This window comes from Taudactylus pleione, unplaced genomic scaffold, assembly GCF_031769625.1.
Source record: "Taudactylus pleione unplaced genomic scaffold, aTauple2 ptg001917l, whole genome shotgun sequence".
NCBI classification, from domain to species: domain Eukaryota; kingdom Metazoa; phylum Chordata; class Amphibia; order Anura; family Myobatrachidae; genus Taudactylus; species Taudactylus pleione.
The window spans coordinates 14,738-28,268 of record NW_028286314.1 but is presented as its reverse complement, the minus strand read 5'-3'; the positions used below and the strand labels follow the sequence as shown (position 1 = coordinate 28,268).

General features: G+C 52.2%; 1 protein-coding gene across 1 annotated transcript in view; it reads right to left on the bottom strand.

Annotated features, from left to right (window-relative positions):
• Positions 1-13,146, bottom strand: part of LOC148436192 (chloride channel protein 2-like) — a gene marked incomplete at its 5' end in the record, with an annotated part of 67,858 nt that extends 54,712 nt beyond the window's left edge. Inside the window, one exon of the mRNA XM_088465223.1 lies at positions 13,068-13,146. Within this exon, the coding sequence (XP_088321349.1) occupies positions 13,068-13,146 (79 nt within the window). The remainder of the gene's footprint in view (positions 1-13,067) is intronic.
• Positions 13,147-13,531: the final 385 nt, after the last annotated feature.

The window sequence follows — 13,531 nt, the reverse complement described above, 5'->3', positions numbered from 1 at the left end:
GGGGCCATAGGAAGGGCCCGGTACACAGTGCAGACATATAGTAACACAGAGACAGACAGAAGCGTGGTCTGGGGCCATAGGAAGGGCCCGGTACACAGTGCAGACATATAGTAACACAGAGACAGACAGAAGCGTGGTCTGGGGCCATAGGATGTGCCCGGTACACAGTGCAGACATATAGTAACACAGAGACAGACAGAAGCGTGGTCTGGGGCCATAGGAAGGGCCCGGTACACAGTGCTGACATATAGTAACACAGAGACAGACAGAAGCGTGGTCTGGGGCCATAGGAAGGGCCCGGTACACAGTGCAGACATATAGTAACACAGAGACAGACAGAAGCGTGGTCTGGGGCCATAGGAAGGGCCCGGTACACAGTGCAGACATATAGTAACACAGAGACAGACAGAAGCGTGGTCTGGGGCCATAGGAAGGGCCCGGTACACAGTGCAGATATATAGTAACACAGAGACAGACAGAAGCGTGGTCTGGGGCCATAGGAAGGGCCCGGTACACAGTGCAGACATATAGTAACACAGAGACAGACAGAAGCGTGGTCTGGGGCCATAGTAAGGGCCTGGTACACAGTGCAGACATATAGTAACACAGAGACAGACAGAAGCGTGGTCTGGGGCCATAGGATGTGCCCGGTACACAGTGCAGACATATAGTAACACAGAGACAGACAGAAGCGTGGTCTGGGGCCATAGGAAGGGCCCGGTACACAGTGCTGACATATAGTAACACAGAGACAGACAGAAGCGTGGTCTGGGGCCATAGGAAGGGCCCGGTACACAGTGCAGACATATAGTAACACAGAGACAGACAGAAGCGTGGTCTGGGGCCATAGGAAGGGCCCGGTACACAGTGCAGACATATAGTAACACAGAGACAGACAGAAGCGTGGTCTGGGGCCATAGGAAGGGCCCGGTACACAGTGCAGACATATAGTAACACAGAGACAGACAGAAGCGTGGTCTGGGGCCATAGTAAGGGCCCGGTACACAGTGCAGACATATAGTAACACAGAGACAGACAGAAGCGTGGTCTGGGGCCATAGGATGTGCCCGGTACACAGTGCAGACATATAGTAACACAGAGACAGACAGAAGCGTGGTCTGGGGCCATAGGAAGGGCCCGGTACACAGTGCAGACATATAGTAACACAGAGACAGACAGAAGCGTGGTCTGGGGCCATAGGATGTGCCCGGTACACAGTGCAGACATATAGTAACACAGAGACAGACAGAAGCGTGGTCTGGGGCCATAGGAAGGGCCCGGTACACAGTGCTGACATATAGTAACACAGAGACAGACAGAAGCGTGGTCTGGGGCCATAGGAAGGGCCCGGTACACAGTGCTGACATATAGTAACACAGAGACAGACAGAAGCGTGGTCTGGGGCCATAGGAAGGGCCCGGTACACAGTGCTGACATATAGTAACACAGAGACAGACCGAAGCGTGGTCTGGGGCCATAGGAAGGGCCCGGTACACAGTGCAGACATATAGTAACACAGAGACAGACCGAAGCGTGGTCTGGGGCCATAGGAAGGGCCCGGTACACAGTGCAGACATATAGTAACACAGAGACAGACCGAAGCGTGGTCTGGGGCCATAGGAAGGGCCCGGTACACAGTGCAGACATATAGTAACACAGAGACAGACCGAAGCGTGGTCTGGGGCCATAGGAAGGGCCCGGTACACAGTGCAGACATATAGTAACACAGAGACAGACCGAAGCGTGGTCTGGGGCCATAGGAAGGGCCCGGTACACAGTGCAGACATATAGTAACACAGAGACAGACCGAAGCGTGGTCTGGGGCCATAGGAAGGGCCCGGTACACAGTGCAGACATATAGTAACACAGAGACAGACCGAAGCGTGGTCTGGGGCCATAGGAAGGGCCCGGTACACAGTGCAGACATATAGTAACACAGAGACAGACAGAAGCGTGGTCTGGGGCCATAGGAAGGGCCCGGTACACAGTGCAGACATATATTAACACAGAGACAGACAGAAGCGTGGTCTGGGGCCATAGGAAGGGCCCGGTACACAGTGCAGATATATAGTAACACAGAGACAGACAGAAGCGTGGTCTGGGGCCATAGGAAGGGCCCGGTACACAGTGCAGACATATAGTAACACAGAGACAGACAGAAGCGTGGTCTGGGGCCATAGTAAGGGCCCGGTACACAGTGCAGACATATAGTAACACAGAGACAGACAGAAGCGTGGTCTGGGGCCATAGGATGTGCCCGGTACACAGTGCAGACATATAGTAACACAGAGACAGACAGAAGCGTGGTCTGGGGCCATAGGAAGGGCCCGGTACACAGTGCAGACATATAGTAACACAGAGACAGACAGAAGCGTGGTCTGGGGCCATAGGAAGGGCCCGGTACACAGTGCAGACATATAGTAACACAGAGACAGACAGACAGAAGCGTGGTCTGGGGCCATAGGAAGGGCCCGGTACACAGTGCAGACATATAGTAACACAGAGACAGACAGAAGCGTGGTCTGGGGCCATAGTAAGGGCCCGGTACACAGTGCAGACATATAGTAACACAGAGACAGACAGAAGCGTGGTCTGGGGCCATAGGAAGGGCCCGGTACACAGTGCTGACATATAGTAACACAGAGACAGACAGAAGCGTGGTCTGGGGCCATAGGAAGGGCCCGGTACACAGTGCTGACATATAGTAACACAGAGACAGACAGAAGCGTGGTCTGGGGCCATAGGAAGGGCCCGGTACACAGTGCTGACATATAGTAACACAGAGACAGACAGAAGCGTGGTCTGGGGCCATAGGAAGGGCCCGGTACACAGTGCAGACATATAGTGACACAGAGACAGACAGAAGCGTGGTCTGGGGCCATAGGAAGGGCCCGGTACACAGTGCAGACATATAGTGACACAGAGACAGACAGAAGCGTGGTCTGGGGCCATAGGAAGGGCCCGGTACAAAGTGCAGACATATAGTGACACAGAGACAGACAGAAGCGTGGTCTGGGGCCATAGGAAGGGCCCGGTACACAGTGCAGACATATAGTGACACAGAGACAGACAGAAGCGTGGTCTGGGGCCATAGGAAGGGCCCGGTACACAGTGCAGACATATAGTAACACAGAGACAGACAGAAGCATGGTCTGGGGCCATAGGAAGGGCCCGGTACACAGTGCAGACATATAGTAACACAGAGACAGACAGAAGCGTGGTCTGGGGCCATAGGAAGGGCCCGGTACACAGTGCAGACATATAGTGACATAGAGACAGACAGAAGCGTGGTCTGGGGCCATAGGATGTGCCCGGTACACAGTGCAGACATATAGTAACACAGAGACAGACAGAAGCGTGGTCTGGGGCCATAGGAAGGGCCCGGTACACAGTGCAGACATATAGTAACACAGAGACAGACAGAAGCGTGGTCTGGGGCCATAGGAAGGGCCCGGTACACAGTGCAGACATATAGTAACACAGAGACAGACAGAAGCATGGTCTGGGGCCATAGGAAGGGCCAGGAACACAGTGCAGACATATAGTAACATAGAGACAGACAGAAGCGTGGTCTGGGGCCATAGGAAGGGCCTGGTACACAGTGCAGACATATAGTAACACAGAGACAGACAGTAGTGTGGTCTGGGGCCATAGGAAGGGCCTGGTACACAGTGCAGACATATAGTAACACAGAGACAGACAGAAGCATGATCTGGGGCCATAGGATGTGCCCGGTACACAGTGCAGACATATAGTAACACAGAGACAAACAGAAGCGTGGTCTGGGGCCATAGGAAGGGCCCGGTACACAGTGCAGACATATAGTAACACAGAGACAGACAGAAGCATGGTCTGGGGCCATAGGAAGGGCCAGGAACACAGTGCAGACATATAGTAACATAGAGACAGACAGAAGCGTGGTCTGGGGCCATAGGAAGGGCCAGGAACACAGTGCAGACATATAGTAACATAGAGACGGACAGAAGCGTGGTCTGGGGCCATAGGATGTGCCCGGTACACAGTGCAGACATATAGTAACACAGAGACAGACAGAAGCGTGGTCTGGGGCCATCGGAAGGGCCCGGTACACAGTGCAGACATATAGTGACACAGAGACAGACAGAAGCGTGGTCTGGGGCCATAGGAAGGGCCTGGTACACAGTGCAGACATATAGTAACACAGAGACAGACAGAAGTGTGGTCTGGGGCCATAGGAAGGGCCTGGTACACAGTGCAGACATATAGTAACATAGAGACAGACAGAAGCGTGGTCTGGGGCCATAGGATGTGCCCGATACACAGTGCAGACATATAGTAACACAGAGACAGACAGAAGCGTGGTCTGGGGCCATAGGAAGGGCCCGGTACACAGTGCAGACATATAGTAACACAGAGACAGACAGAAGCGTGGTCTGGGGCCATAGGAAGGGCCAGGAACACAGTGCAGACATATAGTAACATAGAGACAGACAGAAGCGTGGTCTGGGGCCATAGGAAGGGCCAGGAACACAGTGCAGACATATAGTAACATAGAGACAGACAGAAGCGTGGTCTGGGGCCATAGGATGTGCCCGGTACACAGTGCAGACATATAGTAACACAGAGACAGACAGAAGCGTGGTCTGGGGCCATAGGAAGGGCCTGGTACACAGTGCAGACATATAGTAACATAGAGACAGACAGAAGCGTGGTCTGGGGCCATAGGATGTGCCCGGTACACAGTGCAGACATATAGTAACACAGAGACAGACAGAAGCGTGGTCTGGGGCCATAGGAAGGGCCCGGTACACAGTGCAGACATATAGTAACACAGAGACAGACAGAAGCGTGGTCTGGGGCCATAGGAAGGGCCAGGAACACAGTGCAGACATATAGTAACACAGAGACAGACAGAAGCGTGGTCTGGGGCCATAGGAAGGGCCCGGTACACAGTGCAGACATATATTAACACAGAGACAGACAGAAGCGTGGTCTGGGGCCATAGGAAGGGCCAGGAACACAGTGCAGACATATAGTAACATAGAGACAGACAGAAGCGTGGTCTGGGGCCATAGGAAGGGCCCGGTACACAGTGCAGACATATAGTAACACAGAGACAGACAGAAGCGTGGTCTGGGGCCATAGTAAGGGCCCGGTACACAGTGCAGACATATAGTAACACAGAGACAGACAGAAGCGTGGTCTGGGGCCATAGGATATGCCCGGTACACAGTGCAGACATATAGTAACACAGAGACAGACAGAAGCGTGGTCTGGGGCCATAGGAAGGGCCCGGTACACAGTGCAGACATATAGTAACACAGAGACAGACAGAAGCGTGGTCTGGGGCCATAGGAAGGGCCCGGTACACAGTGCAGACATATAGTAACACAGAGACAGACAGAAGCGTGGTCTGGGGCCATAGGAAGGGCCCGGTACACAGTGCAGACATATAGTAACACAGAGACAGACAGAAGCGTGGTCTGGGGCCATAGTAAGGGCCCGGTACACAGTGCAGACATATAGTAACACAGAGACAGACAGAAGCGTGGTCTGGGGCCATAGGAAGGGCCCGGTACACAGTGCTGACATATAGTAACATAGAGACAGACAGAAGCGTGGTCTGGGGCCATAGGATGTGCCCGGTACACAGTGCAGACATATAGTAACACAGAGACAGAGAGAAGCGTGGTCTGGGGCCATAGGAAGGGCCCGGTACACAGTGCAGACATATAGTAACACAGAGACAGACAGAAGCGTGGTCTGGGGCCATAGGAAGGGCCTGGTACACAGTGCAGACATATAGTAACACAGAGACAGACAGAAGCGTGGTCTGGGGCCATAGGAAGGGCCCGGTACACAGTGCAGACATATAGTAACACAGAGACAGACAGAAGCGTGGTCTGGGGCCATAGGAAGGGCCTGGTACACAGTGCAGACATATAGTAACATAGAGACAGACAGAAGCGTGGTCTGGGGCCATAGGATGTGCCCGGTACACAGTGCAGACATATAGTAACACAGAGACAGACAGAAGCGTGGTCTGGGGCCATAGGAAGGGCCCGGTACACAGTGCAGACATGTAGTAACACAGAGACAGACAGAAGCGTGGTCTGGGGCCATAGGAAGGGCCAGGAACACAGTGCAGACATATAGTAACATAGAGACAGACAGAAGCGTGGTCTGGGGCCATAGGATGTGCCCGGTACACAGTGCAGACATATAGTACCACAGAGACAGACAGAAGCATGGTCTGGGGCCATAGGAAGGGCCTGGTACACAGTGCAGACATATAGTAACATAGAGACAGACAGAAGCGTGGTCTGGGGCCATAGGATGTGCCCGGTACACAGTGCAGACATATAGTAACACAGAGACAGACAGAAGCGTGGTCTGGGGCCATAGGAAGGGCCCGGTACACAGTGCAGACATTTAGTAACACAGAGACAGACAGAAGCGTGGTCTGGGGCCATAGGAAGGGCCAGGAACACAGTGCAGACATATAGTAACACAGAGACAGACAGAAGCGTGGTCTGGGGCCATAGGAAGGGCCAGGAACACAGTGCAGACATATAGTAACATAGAGACAGACAGAAGTGTGGTCTGGGGCCATAGGATGGGCCCGGTACAAAGTGCAGACATATAGTAACACAGAGACAGACAGAAGCGTGGTCTGGGGCCATAGGAAGGGCCCGGTACACAGTGCAGACATATAGTAACACAGAGACAGACAGAAGCGTGGTCTGGGGCCATAGGAAGGGCCCGGTACACAGTGCAGACATATAGTAACACAGAGACAGACAGAAGCGTGGTCTGGGGCCATAGGAAGGGCCCGGTACACAGTGCAGACATATAGTAACACAGAGACAGACAGAAGCGTGGTCTGGGGCCATAGGAAGGGCCCGGTACACAGTGCAGACATATAGTAACACAGAGACAGACAGAAGCGTGGTCTGGGGCCATAGGAAGGGCCCGGAACACAGTGCAGACATATAGTAACACAGAGACAGACAGAAGCGTGGTCTGGGGCCATAGGAAGGGCCCGGAACACAGTGCAGACATATAGTAACACAGAGACAGACAGAAGCGTGGTCTGGGGCCATAGGAAGGGCCAGGAACACAGTGCAGACATATAGTAACACAGAGACAGACAGAACCGTGGTCTGGGGCCATAGGAAGGGCCTGGTACACAGTGCAGACATATAGTAACACAGAGACAGACAGAAGCGTGGTCTGGGGCCATAGGAAGGGCCTGGTACACAGTGCAGACATATAGTAACACAGAGACAGACAGAAGCGTGGTCTGGGGCCATAGGATGGGCCTGGTACACAGTGCAGACATATAGTAACACAGAGACAGACAGAAGCGTGGTCTGGGGCCATAGGAAGGGCCCGGAACACAGTGCAGACATATAGTAACACAGAGACAGACAGAAGCGTGGTCTGGGGCCATAGGAAGGGCCCGGTACACAGTGCAGACATATAGTAACACAGAGACAGACAGAAGCGTGGTCTGGGGCCATAGGAAGGGCCCGGTACACAGTGCAGACATATAGTAACACAGAGACAGACAGAAGCGTGGTCTGGGGCCATAGGAAGGGCCCGGAACACAGTGCAGACATATAGTAACACAGAGACAGACAGAAGCGTGGTCTGGGGCCATAGGAAGGGCCCGGTACACAGTGCAGACATATAGTAACACAGAGACAGACAGAAGCGTGGTCTGGGGCCATAGGAAGGGCCCGGTACACAGTGCAGACATATAGTAACACAGAGACAGACAGAAGCGTGGTCTGGGGCCATAGGAAGGGCCCGGAACACAGTGCAGACATATAGTAACATAGAGACAGACAGAAGCGTGGTCTGGGGCCATAGGAAGGGCCTGGTACACAGTGCAGACATATAGTAACACAGAGACAGACAGAAGCGTGGTCTGGGGCCATAGGAAGGGCCCGGTACACAGTGCAGACATATAGTAACACAGAGACAGACAGAAGCGTGGTCTGGGGCCATAGGAAGGGCCCGGTACACAGTGCAGACATATAGTAACACAGAGACAGACAGAAGCGTGGTCTGGGGCCATAGGAAGGGCCCGGAACACAGTGCAGACATATAGTAACACAGAGACAGACAGAAGCGTGGTCTGGGGCCATAGGAAGGGCCCGGTACACAGTGCAGACATATAGTAACACAGAGACAGACAGAAGCGTGGTCTGGGGCCATAGGAAGGGCCCGGAACACAGTGCAGACATATAGTAACACAGAGACAGACAGAAGCGTGGTCTGGGGCCATAGGAAGGGCCCGGTACACAGTGCAGACATATAGTAACACAGAGACAGACAGAAGCGTGGTCTGGGGTCATAGGAAGGGCCAGGTACACAGTGCAGACATATAGTAACACAGAGACAGACAGAAGCGTGGTCTGGGGCCATAGGAAGGGCCCGGAACACAGTGCAGACATATAGTAACACAGAGACAGACAGAAGCGTGGTCTGGGGCCATAGGAAGGGCCCGGAACACAGTGCAGACATATAGTAACACAGAGACAGACAGAAGCGTGGTCTGGGGCCATAGGATGTGCCCGGTACACAGTGCAGACATATAGTAACACAGAGACAGACAGAAGCGTGGTCTGGGGCCATAGGAAGGGCCTGGTACACAGTGCAGACATATAGTAACATAGAGACAGACAGAAGCGTGGTCTGGGGCCATAGGATGTGCCCGGTACACAGTGCAGACATATAGTAACACAGAGACAGACAGAAGCGTGGTCTGGGGCCATAGGAAGGGCCCGGTACACAGTGCAGACATTTAGTAACACAGAGACAGACAGAAGCGTGGTCTGGGGCCATAGGAAGGGCCAGGAACACAGTGCAGACATATAGTAACACAGAGACAGACAGAAGCGTGGTCTGGGGCCATAGGAAGGGCCAGGAACACAGTGCAGACATATAGTAACATAGAGACAGACAGAAGTGTGGTCTGGGGCCATAGGATGTGCCCGGTACACAGTGCAGACATATAGTAACACAGAGACAGACAGAAGCGTGGTCTGGGGCCATAGGAAGGGCCCGGTACACAGTGCAGACATATAGTAACACAGAGACAGACAGAAGCGTGGTCTGGGGCCATAGGAAGGGCCCGGTACACAGTGCAGACATATAGTAACACAGAGACAGACAGAAGCGTGGTCTGGGGCCATAGGAAGGGCCCGGTACACAGTGCAGACATATAGTAACACAGAGACAGACAGAAGCGTGGTCTGGGGCCATAGGAAGGGCCCGGTACACAGTGCAGACATATAGTAACACAGAGACAGACAGAAGCGTGGTCTGGGGCCATAGGAAGGGCCCGGTACACAGTGCAGACATATAGTAACACAGAGACAGACAGAAGCGTGGTCTGGGGCCATAGGAAGGGCCCGGTACACAGTGCAGACATATAGTAACACAGAGACAGACAGAAGCGTGGTCTGGGGCCATAGGAAGGGCCCGGAACACAGTGCAGACATATAGTAACACAGAGACAGACAGAAGCGTGGTCTGGGGCCATAGGAAGGGCCCGGAACACAGTGCAGACATATAGTAACACAGAGACAGACAGAAGCGTGGTCTGGGGCCATAGGAAGGGCCAGGAACACAGTGCAGACATATAGTAACACAGAGACAGACAGAACCGTGGTCTGGGGCCATAGGAAGGGCCTGGTACACAGTGCAGACATATAGTAACACAGAGACAGACAGAAGCGTGGTCTGGGGCCATAGGAAGGGCCTGGTACACAGTGCAGACATATAGTAACACAGAGACAGACAGAAGCGTGGTCTGGGGCCATAGGATGGGCGTGGTACACAGTGCAGACATATAGTAACACAGAGACAGACAGAAGCGTGGTCTGGGGCCATAGGAAGGGCCCGGAACACAGTGCAGACATATAGTAACACAGAGACAGACAGAAGCGTGGTCTGGGGCCATAGGAAGGGCCCGGTACACAGTGCAGACATATAGTAACACAGAGACAGACAGAAGCGTGGTCTGGGGCCATAGGAAGGGCCCGGTACACAGTGCAGACATATAGTAACACAGAGACAGACAGAAGCGTGGTCTGGGGCCATAGGAAGGGCCCGGAACACAGTGCAGACATATAGTAACACAGAGACAGACAGAAGCGTGGTCTGGGGCCATAGGAAGGGCCCGGTACACAGTGCAGACATATAGTAACACAGAGACAGACAGAAGCGTGGTCTGGGGCCATAGGAAGGGCCCGGTACACAGTGCAGACATATAGTAACACAGAGACAGACAGAAGCGTGGTCTGGGGCCATAGGAAGGGCCCGGAACACAGTGCAGACATATAGTAACACAGAGACAGACAGAAGCGTGGTCTGGGGCCATAGGAAGGGCCCGGTACACAGTGCAGACATATAGTAACACAGAGACAGACAGAAGCGTGGTCTGGGGCCATAGGAAGGGCCCGGTACACAGTGCAGACATATAGTAACACAGAGACAGACAGAAGCGTGGTCTGGGGCCATAGGAAGGGCCCGGTACACAGTGCAGACATATAGTAACACAGAGACAGACAGAAGCGTGGTCTGGGGCCATAGGAAGGGCCCGGAACACAGTGCAGACATATAGTAACACAGAGACAGACAGAAGCGTGGTCTGGGGCCATAGGAAGGGCCCGGTACACAGTGCAGACATATAGTAACACAGAGACAGACAGAAGCGTGGTCTGGGGCCATAGGAAGGGCCCGGAACACAGTGCAGACATATAGTAACACAGAGACAGACAGAAGCGTGGTCTGGGGCCATAGGAAGGGCCCGGTACACAGTGCAGACATATAGTAACACAGAGACAGACAGAAGCGTGGTCTGGGGTCATAGGAAGGGCCAGGTACACAGTGCAGACATATAGTAACATAGAGACAGACAGAAGCGTGGTCTGGGGCCATAGGAAGGGCCCGGAACACAGTGCAGACATATAGTAACACAGAGACAGACAGAAGCATGGTCTGGGGCCATAGGAAGGGCCCGGAACACAGTGCAGACATATAGTAACACAGAGACAGACAGAAGCGTGGTCTGGGGCCATAGGATGTGCCCGGTACACAGTGCAGACATATAGTAACACAGAGACAGACAGAAGCGTGGTCTGGGGCCATAGGAAGGGCCTGGTACACAGTGCAGACATATAGTAACAGAGACAGACAGAAGCGTGGTCTGGGGCCATAGGATGTGCCCGGTACACAGTGCAGACATATAGTAACATAGAGACAGACAGAAGCGTGGTCTGGGGCCATAGGAAGGGCCAGGTACACAGTGCAGACATATAGTAACATAGAGACAGACAGAAGCGTGGTCTGGGGACATAGAAAGGGCCCGGTACACAGTGCAGACATATAGAAACATAGAGACAGACAGAAGCGTGGTCTGGAGCCATAGCATGTGCCCGGTACACAGTGCAGACATATAGTAACACAGAGACAGACAGAAGCGTGGTCTGGGGCCATAGGAAGGGCCCGGTACACAGTGCAGACATATAGTAACACAGAGACATATAAATCCAAAGAAGACGTAAGGCCACCCACCAGTGACTTGTTGAATCAATACATGCTCATTAGAGCTATTTTCATTCAAGCAGAGCAGAGCAGACAAACAAGGTAACATCTTAAAAGCAGCAGTCACTTCGGGGCTAACTAAGGTGTTAAGAACATCTTCTGATTTCATGCAGACAATATGGAAACATCTTTGTAATGATCAGGTATGTAATGATCAATTCTGTAGCCAATTTAAAGGCCACTTTCATCTGGTTGACCATTTTTGCTCCGATGGCAAATCTGACCTACTGTACGAGCCACGAGCCAGTATATGACAGGGTTATGCCTGGACAGCCAAGGGTTTCCCAGAATAGGAAGGAGACTTGATAACAAAGAAGGAGATCCTTTCAGATTGTAGACTCCCGATTGTTAAGGTAACAGGAACGGTTTCGAACTTAATAAGATCCACCATTATGGTGTTGTTGTCCAAGCAAATGACTGAGGCCGGTGTCTCTAGTATTACTACTTGCAGGCCAAGTTTTGAGACTGACCCCTGATCTAAGAAGTTGCCTGCAGCTCCACTATCAATCAAAGCCATTAGTTCCTTAGGTCCATCAGCAGAGCACAGAAATACGGGAATTTGCAGAGTTTATCAAATTCAACGAACAACCTGAGATGTCTTCATCAGATCTCAGTTCCTCCCAATTCCCAACTTATTTGGGCATGAGCAAACCATGTGTCCTCCAATTCCGCAAAATGAGCACACACCTCTCTTCTTGTATCGCTTCTTGAGACACCTATCGATGCATATTGCCACCTGCACTAGAGCTTCTGGAGAGGCCAGGACCTGCTACTGCACTAGAGTGGGTCTCTCTTATCAGATCAAGGACAATCTGATCTGGCGCCTTAAAGCAGGGTCATTCCAGTACATACCTGTCGACCACTTTGTAAACTCAATAGCATACTCCTCCTTGGTTCTTCAGCCTTGGCGTAAGGCTGGGAGTGCTCGATCCTTTGTAATCAATCCAAGAGTCCAGATCTGAGAATCACCTGGCATCGATCCGATGACAGTTCCTACCCACTGCTCTTCGCTGCCAGAGGAGACTGGTCTCAACCTGAAGTGCAGCTTGCAACTCTCCTTGCAGTTCTGTAGGACACACTTTCGACACACCCATAACACGCCTGTAAGATGGCAAGTCCAACACAATTTTTTAAACATTTCTAAAACCATGCGTCTCCCGCGCGCCTCAATCGTAACTCCGGCTCTGTGCGTACGGACTGTGGACACATGCGCAGTGCGGAGAAAAAAAAAAAAGCTCCACTACATCCAAAATCACCGCTGCATCTGACTCAAAATCAGACCCTATCACCCCGATTCATTGGTGAAGGTAATGTCAATGCCGTATGCCAATGTTTTAAGCCTGCGTATGCGTTTTCGTCCAAGACGCACTGCGCACGGGTCCTGATGGTTGTTACAACTTACATGTGACGTACAATTATACAAGTGACACAAATATAACATAGACAAGAATATGGAATGGACAACCTACCTCCCACAGGAGCAACAAAGCAGCAGGCAACACCGACTGCAGCCCCGGCTATAAGCAGCTCGTACTTCCTGCTCGGATTCTACAACAAGAGAACATATTGCAGGGATCTAGGCAAGGATATAGCCAAAGTACTTTGGTCCTACTGCAAAGTCTATAATAGTCATCATTCAGACATACGAGACCATCAACATAGAGGGGTCACTGACCCTATAGCTTATAGGAATCCTCTGATGGAATACCCCTATGATGGGATAATAGTGTCATGCACACAGGACACCTATAAGTTATAGGGTCAGAGACCACTCTGATGGGATAATAGTGTCACACACACAGGATACCTATAAGATATAGGGTCAGTGACCCCTCTGATGGGATAATAGTGTCACACACACAGGATACCTATAAGTTATATGGTCAGTGAACCCTATGATGGGATAATAGTGTCACACACAGGATACCTATAA